The sequence below is a fragment of the Tetrao urogallus genome (assembly GCF_951394365.1).
Source record: "Tetrao urogallus genome assembly, chromosome: 17".
NCBI lineage: Eukaryota > Metazoa > Chordata > Aves > Galliformes > Phasianidae > Tetrao > Tetrao urogallus.
In genome coordinates, this window is record NC_136830.1 from 9,865,599 (window position 1) to 9,879,288 (window position 13,690).

Here is a 13,690-nt window from a genome sequence, read left to right on the forward strand (position 1 = left end):
ACTGAACCTGGGCGAGGAATTACCCCCGGCATAAGACACAAGAGAGGAGGCAGGCTCCAAAACCAGCTGGGTATCTATTTGATGTGTCCTTTGCTAGGCCATCTCCTACATCTTTTTTCGGAGCTTTCCCTTCTTGGTGGCCCCAACACGGCGGCCGAACGCCATCTGTCGCAGCTCCTGCACCCGCTGCCGGTTCCGTGCCTTCAGGCGCTTCAGGCCCCCGCGCTGCAGGAAGCGCTGCTTGGCTGCTGCCTTGCGCTGCTTCAGGATCTGCTGCTTGTTCTTCAGCTCCGAGCGCACCTTGCCCTGGGTGGGGGGCCGCTGGGGGGCTGTGGGACAGACACGGCCATGGGTGGATGTAAAACCAAGCTTGGAGGCTTCAGAGATAGAGGGGGGGTAGATGGGGAGTGGTGCTCGTTCAGGTACTCACCGTGCCCACGTCTGTGCTTCCCTCTGTATTGCTCCCGGCCTCCCTGGTTGTCTTCGTCCTCGTCTCGCTCATCAACCTTGTTTTTCTGCTTCCATTTCTCATAGCTGCGGCAGGTTAAGGGCAGGCACAGCGCTTCCCAGCTCTCACCCTCCCCTACCTCCCTCTAGCACCAGGCAGAGCCCCCTCTCCCGTCTCCCCAGCTGCAAGGCCATGCAGCCCCACACCCAGCTCCCCCAGCACAGCGTGGGCAGGATACAGGTTGTTCTTGTAGGAGCTGCTGATGTAGCGCCCGCTCTCTGTCCGCACTTTCTTCTTCTCCTCCTGGCCCGTCTGCCCCACAAAACGCTTCTTCTTGCGGTCCCTGGGAAAGAGGGAGCGAGGAGGGTGGGAGACTCCTGAACAACAAGCCACCTCCACCCACCTCACTGGGCATCCCAATTCTACCTGACACTGCCCAATATACAGCAAGAGTCACTGGCTTTGAGAGGAGGGAAACATCCCCTCGGGCTCTGCTCCTTGCCCAGCTCTTTCCTGCCACAGTCAGACCTCACTCACCACTTCAGCAGCTGCTTGCTCCTGTTCAGGTTGTGGCCTTCATCACCCATGAGATCCAGCACAGCCCCAGCTGCCTGCTGCTCAAAGGCACTGCCCTCACCGCCCACACTCAGCCTGCACAGAGGGGAGCAATGAGAACAGCCCGGGCTGCTGCAGGAGGGTGGGGGAGTGCTCCCAACTCACCCCCGCTCACTCTCAAAGTCCTTGGGTCGATATGGGATGTAGAAATCTTCATCCCGCTGTGCTGGCGGCTGTGGCTTTTTCCTGGCACCATCTTCTGCAGCCCGGCTCCGTTTGCGCTTCCGTCCCACCACAGTAGAGAACACCTCCTGCAAGGGGGCAAACGAGGGGCTGAGGCTCCATGTCCCAACCCCAGGGCCAGGTTCTTCTAGAGGTTCACATGCCCACTCCAAGGCCAAGGCACAGCCCCGTCCCAGCCCCGTTACCTGGAGGTTTTCCTCTTCTCCTTCCTCCTCCTCAGGCTTGGGGGTGGCTGGATGCAGCCCCTGCCCCTTGAGAGCTGCTGCCCGCTTCTCCTCCTGCCCACGCTGGAACTTCTCGATGAGGGCACGGTCGTGTCGCCGCTTGGAGCGCATGATGCTGCTGGCCAACGTGTGGGCTGTGGCGTTGATCTCAAAGATGGTCTGTGCACAGAGACAGAGCAAGCCCAGGAGTGAATGGTTTAGTGGGCACGGTGAGGATGGGTCGATGGCTGGACTTGATGATCTTTAGATCATTTTTTTCCAACCTCTGTGATTATGGGACTTCCCTCTTTTCCCATCCCTCCCCTCCCTCTGCCTTCCATCCAAAGGCCAGGCCCCAGCTCACCGCCTTGGACTTGTAGGCTTTAATGCTGTCCACCAACTTCAGCCTCTCCAGTTCAGTATCTTCAAAGTGAGCACCTGGGGAGCACAGAGGGATCAGCTCATCCACAGGGGAGAAGCATCCCCTCCCACAGTGCCCTGAAGCACTCACTGAAGAGGGGGTGGATGCCCAGCTGAGACATGTCCATCTCCTTCACCCTCTTGATGGACTCTGGCGAGGGGCCGGGCCGGGAGCGCAGGTACTGCTTCTGGGCATTGTCAGCCACGCGGCGCAGGCTCTGCAGCTCCAGTGAGCCCTCGTGGTCTGTCAGCAGCAGGCACTCCTCATCATCCACCAAGCTCTGCGGGACGCGACCCAGGACCCCATCTGCATCTGCAGCACCAGGGACATGGCCTCAGCAACCCACCCTGGGAGCAAGAGGGCATCACCCCCCTAAGACCCTTCTGCACAAAAGCTCACAATATTCAAGGATAAACCCGAAAGGACGTGCAGCCACCTCCACGTTTGGGTCCTCCTCACCTGCAGGCATCTCCTGGGCACCGGCAAGGATAAGCGGGCGTCCCAGGAAGAGGTGGAGGTCAAAGATGTAGGGCATCTCATCAGGAGCCACCAGCGAGTAGGCAGTGCCACTGCGGCCAGCACGGGCCACGCGACCTGGCAGGGTGAGGAGGAGGGGGGTGGGAAACCAGAGCCAGCATCAGCCCCCGACCTGGGACAGGCACCCACTGGTACTCTAGGACCCCAAGGGTCAGCCCACTCACACCTTCCCTGTCACCATCACCCTGAGGAACCCCTGGGTGGCACCTACCAACACGGTGCAGGAAAAGCTTGGACTTGGCAGGGAAGCTGTAGTTGATGACATTGTCCAGCATGGGGATGTCGAGCCCACGGGCAGCCACGTCTGTCACCAGCAGCACCTGGCATTTGCCATGGGCAAATTTGGCAATGTTGATTTTGCGGGCAGTCTGGTCCAGTGAGCTGTAGATGTGGGTACAACAGATGCCCTGGGACGTGAGTAGCTGCAGACAGGGGAAGAGAGCACAGAACCCACATGGAAACGCACCTCCTGCCTAGGGAAAGGATCCCCAAGGTATTGAGTCCCTAAAGTGCCCACCCAGACCCCAAACACTGGGTACCCTGGGTGCCACTGACCTCCTTGAGATACTCTGTATGGTGCTTCGTGGCCACAAAGACGACTGTCTGATCCTGGGGCTTCACCACGCTACGGAGCAGGTGGAGCAGCACAGCTGGTTTGTCATCTCCACGGACGTGGAAGAAAGCCAGCTGCAAAGAGAGGGCAGGGCTCAGCCCTTCTGGGCCCCCAGGCTTTTGGGAACACTTCGCAGTGCCCACTCCTTTCTGGGCTGGTCACCCCTCATGAGTCTCCAGCCAACATGGCGTAACTTGTAGGCATGGGAGCACCTGGTGCTGGAGGGAGAGGCACAAAGCTCACCTTGAGCTGCTCACTGAGCTTTGACTCCACATCCAGACGTATCAGCATTGGCTCAGTGAGACCTGTGGGACATGGTGGCATGTGGGACACAGAGCTGAGACCAGCTCTAGCTCCCAGCCTGGGGATATCCACTTGGCCCAACCCCAACCCAGCTGTGTTTCTCTGGTCCAGTGACCAGTACAGCTGCAGGACAGGGAGAAGTCCCCCCAACAGATCCTTGCCACCAGTATAGGACCACCAAGCTTTGGAGCCAGTCCCAACCCAGTCCATCTACCCAATTCTCACCAGCACGGGCAAACTCAACGAGCAGCTTGGGCAGTGTGGCTGAGAAGAGGACGGTCTGGTGGCTACCCGGTAGCCGAGCAAGGATCTCTTGGAGCTGTTCTGCAAAGCCCATCTCAAAGAGCCTGCAGGGAAAGCACATGGGACATGGGATGTGGCAGCCAAGGTCCCCCTGCTCCCATCATCACCTCCAAGCACACTGACCTGTCAGCCTCGTCAAACACCACGTACTCCACGCTCTGCAGCTTCAGGTTCATCTCCACTGCCACATGCACCAGGCGCCCGGGAGTGGCAATGATTCTGTGAGGGCCAGAGATGGTGATGTTGAGCTGCTTGCAGTCTCCCAAATTCACCATCCCAAATCTGACCTTGTTGGCCATGTCCCCACCAAGTCCTCTCCCCGCACCCACACTCACATGTCGGGGTTCTCATGCAGCGCAGCAAACTGATCCTCCATCCTGTGAGAGTGGGGAGAGACCAAGGGCAGGGGACAGCTCAGCCCACCGCCTCCCAGGGCTGGGCAGATTTGGGGCTGTTTTAAGGATGCGGGGGCTGGCAGGGACTCAGTGAGATCAGGAATACCACTCACTTGTCTCCTCCCAGCACAAGAGCGGTCTTCAATCCTGTGAACTTGCCCAGCTTCAGGGCAAGAAGGGAAACAGTGAGGTTAAAGCACACTGGGATTCCAGCCCCGAGTGGTGCCCACTTGTCCCCGTACCTCCTTGGTGAACTTCAGGGTCTGCAGGGCCAGTTCACGAGTGGGTGAGAGGATGAGGGCACGTGCTCCGGATGGGCTGGGCGCCTTCAGCCGCTCGAACATGGGCAGGAGGAAGCAGGCCGTCTTCCCACTGCCTGTCCGTGCCATCGCCACCACATCACGGCCACGCAGGATCACTGGGATGGTCTGTAGGACACAGCCCCGCTGTCAGTGCCCCATGGGGGGACACAGCACAGCCCCTGCACCCCAAGGCCTCACCTTCCTCTGGATGGGCGTGGGCACTTTGTAGCCCTTCTTCATCACACCCTTGAAGACAGGGTAGCTCAGGCCTGCAGGGACATGGAAACAGTGAGGGGACATATGGGCGGTGAGGGGCTCTGCAGGCGGGGTGACCCCCACCCTACACATACCCATGGACTGGAAGCCTCCGGATTTCTTCTTCTTGTTCTGCGCCCGCACCATTGCCTGCGTGTCCTCGGCGGTGTCATCATCCCTGTCCTCAGCAGTGGGAAAGGCAGGCAGCGGGGGCACGGGAAGCTGGGGATGGGGGAGGGTTGTGTCACGATGCGGGGACGCAGTGAGCGGGGTTTGTGTCACGGTGACAGCAGGGCTGCCGTGACAGCGGGCTGGGACACCAGCGTCACACAGGGATATTTGGGACACGCACACGTGGGGACTGGGGACACCGGTACACGGAGACATCAGCACGTGGGGACGCGGCGCTGGCAACATGGGCAAACGGGGAGTGGGCACGCCGGTCCCGTGCCGCGGGCACAGAAGGGCCGGGCACACACGGGAAGGGGCCCACAGGTTGGGGTCGCGTCCCCCACCCCCTCCCCGCGCCTCCCTACCGTTGCTCCCCGGCGTTGTTCCCCAGCTCCGTTCGGTCCGCGCCGCTTGCGGACACTCGGCGGCGCCATGGCGGTGGGGCGGAAACCGGAAGTACCCCCGCGCCGGAGACCGGAAGGGGCGGGGACTTCCAGGGCCGAGAGCGCGGGATTGTGCGTGCGGCGCTGCCCACGTGCCCGCCGTGCTGCCCTGCGCCCCTCCTCCGAACGCCTCCCTGCCACAAATAACGATCGCTGCCGAGCGGACGCCGCTTTTATTAGGAGCTCAAGTAACGATTTTCAAAACGCAAAGCTGAAAAACTCGAGGCTGTGAAGGCGTTCCGTTGCTCAGGCAGCGCTTTCGCTACGTACATTTGAAAATGTGGACCTGGGCGCGAAGCATTTAATGGCTGAGGCGAGCAAGGGGAAAAGCTCAATCGCAAAAGAAACAACACGACCTGATATTTGCGGTAGAAGTTGACCTCTCCGCGGCAATTAGTTCAGGGCTTCCCACCAAAAAGGTGCTGCAGCGGAGAAAATATCCTAGGGAAATAAAGAATTGTTATACACAATTATACAGAAATACGCATACGGATTATACACAAAATACTTGTCTGAGAACTGTAAGAATGAGGCTGCCTCTGTCTGCCAGCACAGCGTGCCTCAGAGGAAGATGGAAACGTGGAGAGGAAACACAAAGAATAGCTCCAGCACGGTGCTCTAGTGGTTAATGGGGCTGGCGTACGTTAGGATTGATAAGGATTTTAAGGATCCCTTAATGGGACTGAAGAAGGACTGGAAAGCTCTGGCGGGAGAGATATTGAAGTCTTGCAACAGTCCGGCTGTAGGTGGCACTCTTTATCTGATATAAGGGCGGTGATTGAGGTCAGGAACTGCTGGGATTGTTTTCCCTTAAGCAGCTACAAGACACATTTACTGCGAATTTCTTTGCCCCTTTCCACGAGCACAGAGCACGACGGAATGTTTCTTTACCTTGGAAGGCCTTGGTTTAACCACCACGGAAAAGATGTGTCTGCTCTTCAAGATAACACAGAATCGCCTGAACTGCCAGAATCAGTCTCAGACACACAAGGGACAGCAGCACAGGAGGCTCACGTGAGGGAATTAACTCACGTGGTGTTTACCCCCTACAGTCACACATGAAGCTTCCTCTTGACCCAAACCAGTTCATTTAATCTTTGCTAGAGTATCTTCTCTCTGCTCTACCCACCAGAAGATCACAGAGCCATAGAATGGCCCACAGTGCTCATCAGTTCCAACCCCCTGCTGTGTGCAGGTCGCCAACCAGCAGCCCAGGCTGCCCAGAGCCACATCCAGCCTGGCCTTGGATGCCTGCAGGGATGGGGCATCCACAGCCTCCTTGGGCAACCTGTGCCAGTGCCTCACCACCCTCTGAGTGAAAAACACACAGATGTAATTCCTTAAAATTCAGGAAGTAAGAGAACAGGTGGTCCTGGTGGAAAACAAATGCTGCACTACAAGGCAGCTTTAAGTAGGAACTGCTCATAGCTGCAACACAGGTACCTCCTCCAGAACTTTGAGAGACCTCCTCGTTTTGGCTCCTCAATTCCTTTGGTGGTGCTTTGGTCCGTTTGCTGCAATACCTGCATTTCACCTTCAGGCTGACCGGTTTCTGCTCTTTGTTCTACATCATATCCCACAGGTCTCCCTGTCAGAAACAGGAGCAAGAACAGAAGCACAAACTCACTCCCTTCGTACTCCCCTGAATGCCTGATGTAAGAAATAACACAGGAATTCCTTGCTTACATAAGCACTCTTGGTTACAGCCCACGCTGAGGGATGCTGGACTGCGCTCACACTGACTTTCTTTGGAGTAACTCTAAAAGAAAACACAACCCAGAAACTGTGTTACACAATGTGAAACTATATCTCACAGGAGAGTTTTGTTGACTTGCTTGCTTGAAGAACTGAACAGAGCTCTAAAGTAAAGCTGTAGTTCACTGACTTTAATAGCTGGGATGGCATAGGCAAAGATTTTAAACAGCACACACAGAGATGCTGTGGGAAACAGCCACTGACAGCACAGCCCTCTGGACGTTGGTCCTGCTAAGCCACAGTAGCAGTAAATAACACTGAAGGACAGAAGTGAGAAGCATCATGAGCAGGGCTGAGCCAGGATATCAGAAATACAAAGGACCACAAACAACAAAATCTGCATGCATGCTTATTTGACAGGGTAAAATCACTTTGTCACAGAGAGAAGATAATACAAGCACAGATTTACTCCCCAGGTGTGCATCTCTTGCACTGAGCTCAGATGTGTGAAAATTTCCAAAGTTTAGATGGCCTGAGATCTCTGCAGTTTATTCTCGGAGGATTCAGTAAGGTAGGGAAGTTATCTTCAGAAACAGACTGATCAGCTGTCTGTTCTCTTTCTCTCTTTCTTCAATTTCTGCCAGTGTCCTTGTTAAGCAGGAAGATGTGTGGGCTGGAGTCCAGCCATTCTGATCAGACAGCTGGCTCTCAGAATGATGCCTGAAGGCTGGAAAAGAAAGAATCTTTCCTTCCTGCCATGGCATTTTGAGAAGAGAGGGTTTAGGAAGCACCTCTGATCCCTCTGGAACAATCCCCTCATTAACATGACTACTGATGAAGTAGTCAGAAAACTCATTATGCTCTTTAAGGGAGAGGGGTAGATGCCTGCAAGGCCATCTGCTTGAGCTGCAAGTATTGACAGCAAAGGCAGTACGAAGGTCAGCAGCTGCTGCAGGCCCTCTGATAGGAAGAGGCATCTGGAGGCTTGAGGTCAAGGTAGGCAATTCTTCAGGTTCATCTCTGACAGGTTAAGCTTACCCTTAGATCTTAGCTGAAGAACCAGAACAGTTTGTGTGTTGTCTCTGTAAAACTCACCATCTGACTGATTCTGATGAGCAGCAATCAGAAGTCACTACTGATGCAAATGAAAAGGGAACAGACAAACCTGAAGGCATTTTGTGCTTGCCATCTTGAGAATCAAGGACTAAATCAATACTGTTGCATCTTTCTGAATATTCTGTAGCTTACCTTTTCAAATCCATGCTCTGCTTGAATTGCATGGTGAACAATCTCAGTTCCAGGTCTAAAAATAAGTGAAATAAACAAGAACTGAGCTTACAGAAAAATTACAAAAAGGAAGCAATCAAGCAGTGATACATATGGCCACTATGAGCATTTCATTTTTAAGTCAAGCTTTTAGTACTTCTAGGCAACAAAATATGGACCCTAAATAGACATTTGTACTCAAGTCTCTAATTCCCATTAAAAACAGAAAGAAAATATGGACACATTTCCAAAAAGGAAAAGTGTCATCAATGAAAGAGAAGGAAGAAAACAGGGAGAAGGACTACACAGTCATCATGAACACTGCAGATCAGTGGCACATGAAAGGTATTCAGATACGGCCTAGAAGAATATTTGGTAGTCGACTGACCTGTCCATGCACAGCTTTGGGTATGAGGTCTCTGTTTGACCTTCAACTCTTCTCCTCTTCACTGTTTCTTCCATTTCAGTGCTTCCTGGTATTTCACTTTTTCTCTTGACCTTCAAAACATTGCAAACTCTGCATTGGTAACATTTGATTATGACTTTTCTATTTTATAACAAAATTCAGAATCAATATGTCCTTATATTTAGCACAGTTGTTCATATTCATAGAATGAAAACAAACAAGATTTGTGAATATAATACTAGCTTCTTTATTCAAAGACATGAACCAGAGAGAAGCCATCCAGAGAACTGCGCCATTAGGGCCAATTTACATTTGCTGACTGACAACTGCAAGTTATAAAACTTCACTATTTCCCATCTTGCAATATTTTTTGCACCAGTCTGAATATCTCTGTGCACTCTGCTGCTTCAGACTGTTTGGACTGTACCTCAGAACACAACACACAACTTACAGGCTCAGAAGTGTCGCTGTTGACTTCTTTACCTGTAACAGAAGTATTACAAAATTTGGTGACTATTTACACTGGAGTTTCTTCAACCAACTTAGCAGTACATTTCTGCTTGATGCCTTCTTTTCTGAGAACAGGACAGACTGCTGAACTTGCATACAGTGCTCTGACATTGAAAAACTACTGAAAAACACTTCTTTGTTCCAGAAATTACCCAACCATAACCATGCAGACTTACCCAAAGACAAACTCTGCTGAAATGAGTTGAGCTCTAGATACATGGTGCAAATGTAGGGATAAGGCACCAGACTGACATCCTCGTGTTTGAATCTCATTTCTGATACCCTTTCCCATTTACTCAAATCTGAGAACGACGTTAAGACTTAGGAACAGAGCACTACGTTTGAAAACCACTGTTGTCTTCTCAAGTTGCTGAGTCTATAAGGAGCATTTCTCATTTCATTAATCTTTTAAAGCAGTGCACAAGCCATTGTGTTTGGTGGGCTTACTATGACAGTGTATGTGCTTTCATTTTTGGAAATAGATGGTATTTAAGGTCCCTTCTGACCTAAGCCTTCTGTGATTTTCTGTCTAAATCTGACTTGGAACTCAGAGTTACTGATCTAAAAACACTGCAAAACACTCCTTTCAAATCAGTTCTTTGCTGAAGGCACCAGCTGAGGTGGGTCCTCAGGTAATGTAAAATTGTGAAGCTCAAAGTAGAGCTGCAAGGTACTGAATGTGAATCTTGAATGAATGAAGCAATGCCCAAGATACACAACTCATGGAATCTTTTCTTTTATGAACAGGAAAGGATACATGGAAAGACAGTGAAGTGGTCTGTAGAAAATGGACGTAAATCATCAAGATTTCCAAGGATGACTCGAATTGCTTCCTGGAAAGACCAAAAAAAAGAAGTGAGGGAATAATATTAACAATATATCCACAACTCTACTAGAGTTCAGTGTTCAGGCTTTGGGAAAAAAAACTTCACTTTACAGTTTGCATGAATTGTTGGAAAGGATATTCTAGATGCATACAAACAGCTTTGCTTATCCTTCTCCACACTCCCTTCACCTGAACTGCACTATAGAAAGACACTGACAGGAATTGCTTCATATCCTACCTCAAACTCCTTGACAGCAACGTCAGTGTTGTTGAGTTCAGGAGCGCTGTGAAAACAGATACAGAGAATTAGTCCCACCTGGGGAAGGGAAGGATCACATCCTTTGACAGAGTTTAAATGACAACGAAACATGGTAAGCAGGGAACATTCTCACTGCAGAGAGAAAATTCTTAGCAGGGGGATAAAACCTTGAAATGCTGTTCTTAAAAATATCCAGGATTATTTTGAGACCTGCTGTAGGGAACCTGCTTTGGTGGGGGGTTGGACTCGATGATCTCTGGAGGTCCCTTCCAACCCCTACAATTCTGTGATTCTGTGATACAAGAGATCAGAAATGTTCCAAATTGAAAGCAAGAAATGGCTGTAAATGGGTTCTGCTTTTGAAGCCAAGAGGAAGATCACAGCACAATGCTTTTGAGGGCATTGCCCTTGGACTGCTGCTTGCTGATGCTCACAGCCTTGAAAGGCAAATTCCTGGAGCCTGATGGTGCTGGCAGATCTCTGGCTTTGCTTATTAATGTATAAGAACACCAACATTTTATCAGCAGTTGACAGCAACAAAGCAGAAAGCTTCAGACCAAGTTGGAGATCTACAGAACGCTGCTTCTGCAATCTAGAACCCAATCTAAAACCACTTAGTTTTGAGGGGGGGAAAAAAAAAACAGAAACAAAAAAAAGCAGTAATATCTCTTTTTGCCAGAACACCCCCAACTTCTGTGACTATTACAGCCCACAGCCTCCAGGATTCTGAGTCCTCTCTCAAATTAAGAGCTCCAGAACTTCTTGAGCGAGTCGGTCTGCGTTCTGCTCCATCACAGCAGGACCCGTTGGTCTGATAAGCAGATCCAAGCAGATCCAAGCAGATCCAAGCAGATCCAAGCAGATCCCCCCAAGGCAATGCCCCCAGGGAAGCGACGTTTTCACCTTGTAAGGACCACCTTCCCCATCCGAGCAGGCTGATCAGCGCCCTGTAATTCATGTCACTTCAATTCCAGGCTCACACGCTGCCCTGACGGCACACAGCTCTCCAAATCCTCGTCCTCCGTGCATCCGAAGGCTGTTTTCCTTTCTGTTCCCTGCCTGCCAGCAGCACGGGCAAACCAAAGCACGGTCCCTTCCCTCTCATTTCTCAGGCCTGTCACCTTCACAAACCCGGGCTGGTCCATCAAAGCTCCTCCCTCGAGCTCCCTCACCTCTGCAAGTTGCCACAGCGGATTTTAAACTTATACACAACTCCGCCCGCGTGCAGGAACCTGGTTTCAGGCAGCGGGTACAAGAATGGTTTCAACGGCATCTTTTTTGTCGCCGCCAAAGGAAGAAGGCCGGCTCTGGCTCCTCCGCGGGCCCCTCTTACAGCACACAGCCCAGCGCTGTGCCTCACGAGCCACAGATGGCGGCGGGGCCGGCGCCGTGTGCAGGCCGCAGCCGTGGGAGGGCGCAGGGCAGCAGCTCCCGCTCCTGTGTGTTCAGTTTTGGGGCCCTCGCTACAAGAAAGACATCGAGGCCCTGGAACGTGTCCAGAGAAGGGCAACGAAACTGGTGAGGGGTCTGGAGCACAGGGCTGATGAGGAGCGGCTGAGGGAGCTGGGATTGTTCAGTGTGGAGAAGAGGAGCTCAGGGCAGACCTCACTGCACTGTGCAACTTCCTGAAGGGAGGTTGTGATGAAAAAGGGTCTGGCCTCTTCTCCCAGGCAAATAGCAGGAGCCGAGGAAACGGCCAGAAGTTGTACCAGAGGAGGTTTAGGTTGGACATTAGGAGAAACTTTTTCTCTCAGAGGGCGGTCAGGCACTGCAATGGCTGCCCAGGGAGGTGGTGGAGTCGCTGTCCCTGGCAGTGTTCAAGAGGCGCCTGGATGAGGAGCTACGAGACGTGGTTTAGTGCTTGTGGTACTGATAGGAATGTTGGGGGGGGGTTGGACTGGATGATCTTGCAGGTCATTTCCAACCTTGTGATTCTATGATTCTGTGATTCTCTTCCCGCCTCCCACAGGACGCTGCTGGGTCGGGACACGTCCTGAGCTGCGCAGGTGGCATCACTGCCTGCACCAACCCTGTGTTGCCATCATCGGGGCCATTGGAGGGGAAAACAACCCCCGGAGCCTTCCTGGCAACCTTCCACATCCATACAGGCACAACTGGAAAGCTCCAGTGCTCAATAACAAAGCGACGGTCGAAGGCAGCGCTTAAACGAACGGATGCAAAGGAACCCATTCAGGATCAATATCCATAGACCCGTGCTTTCGTATCACTGAACATGCTGTAATAATTACGGTGCCCTTGCTGCAACTCTGTGCCTCTACAGAGCGCTGAAACCATGAGAATCCACTCCCTCCCTGCACATCAGCATCCTGGTCCTCGCAGCAGCACTGTGACAACCCACAGTCCCCTCCCGTGCCACTCCATCTGCCCACTGCCCCCATCCCTGATTCTGGGAGAAATCTGGGATCAAAACAGAGAGGTGGCCCATTCAAATGCCCTCAAACAATTGAACACCACCACCCCATTTAGTAGGAAAGCAACACAATACCCGCTGTGTTTCCCCTTTGAACCCTGGGGATGTGAAAGACTCTCAGCCCTGCCTTCTCCTTTTCTCCTTGTGGTTAAGAAAGCCTTGCACCTGCAGGCAATGGCTGGCTTATAAAATACGAATAACATTAACAGCATTTTCCTTTTGCTCTCCTGATTTGCAAACCATCCTCGTTATCTCTGCAGGGAAATGCCCCCGGGTTTTAACTGGCCTTCTGTATATTTGTTTGTGAAGCTGACAAACTTGTCCCCGTAACTGCATCTGCCCTGGGAAAGGAGCAGGTTTCCTCTGCTTTGCCCACCAGCAATGCAACAGGGCTGACTGCTCCTCCTGGCCCTGCCCTGGCTGGATCTGCAGGACTCAGCTCACCCCAGGGCTCCTTCTCCTCCTGATTCCCAACAGGACTGCTCTTCCTAGAAAGTGGGTGGCAAAGCTGCGGTGCCCCCAGGGCCAGGAGTACACAGGAGATGGTGAGATACTGCCTGCATAGGCAGATGAGGCTGTGTGCATCTGACTCCTGGAAAAACAGCCCAGGTGCAAATTCAGGGATATGAGAAATGTTAGAAAAGCTGCTCGTTCATCTTCCGTCTCTTGTAGAGCAGCGATCTCAGGGAAAAGGAAGCACTGAAGAGCCTCTATGGAAAGTTCAGTTGGAGGTGCAGCTGCTGCTGAAAAAAAGCAGCGACAGACGAAATCTGTGGGGAGACAGACAGGAAGAGGCACCTCCTGTGAATGCTTCTGCAAGTGCCAGGGACACAGCCCTCCCTGCTGCACCAGCTGGAGCCTCGGTGCCTCACAGACAGACAGAGAAAATGAAGAATACAGGCAAATGTGATGCAGGGTCCTGCAGAAACCACAGAGGGAAGCTACAATCCTCTGCACGAATAGCAAGGAGCCCCAACACTGAAATGTGGGCCAGCAGGAGGAAAGATGTAGTCACTGTGCATGATCTGCTGGCGTGAGAGCAGCTGGGCTGAGGGCACCGCACCCGTCACAGCACTGGACCTTAAAGTAAAATGCCAGGGGATCA

The 13,690-nt window shown here is 52.5% G+C and overlaps 2 protein-coding genes across 2 annotated transcripts; both read right to left on the bottom strand.

Moving 5' to 3' along the window:
- Nucleotides 1–105: 105 nt before the first annotated feature.
- Nucleotides 106–5,183, bottom strand: DDX54 (DEAD-box helicase 54; the record flags this gene model as incomplete). The annotated part of the gene is made up of 20 exons (XM_079543955.1): nt 106–329; nt 431–534; nt 687–791; nt 986–1,099; nt 1,169–1,314; nt 1,432–1,629; nt 1,814–1,887; nt 1,961–2,182; nt 2,330–2,464; nt 2,619–2,829; nt 2,963–3,094; nt 3,264–3,325; nt 3,549–3,670; nt 3,750–3,845; nt 3,962–4,003; nt 4,135–4,184; nt 4,264–4,449; nt 4,522–4,592; nt 4,674–4,800; nt 5,115–5,183. 20 exons carry the CDS (start codon nt 5,181–5,183, stop codon nt 106–108), a joined length of 2,490 nt encoding a protein of 829 aa, XP_079400081.1.
- Nucleotides 5,184–5,590: 407 nt separating this feature from the next.
- Nucleotides 5,591–11,427, bottom strand: MAJIN (membrane anchored junction protein; the record flags this gene model as incomplete). The annotated part of the gene is made up of 10 exons (XM_079543696.1): nt 5,591–5,633; nt 6,636–6,780; nt 6,879–6,951; nt 8,136–8,190; nt 8,542–8,651; nt 9,011–9,042; nt 9,246–9,371; nt 9,827–9,902; nt 10,134–10,179; nt 11,327–11,427. 10 exons carry the CDS (start codon nt 11,425–11,427, stop codon nt 5,591–5,593), a joined length of 807 nt encoding a protein of 268 aa, XP_079399822.1.
- Nucleotides 11,428–13,690: the final 2,263 nt, after the last annotated feature.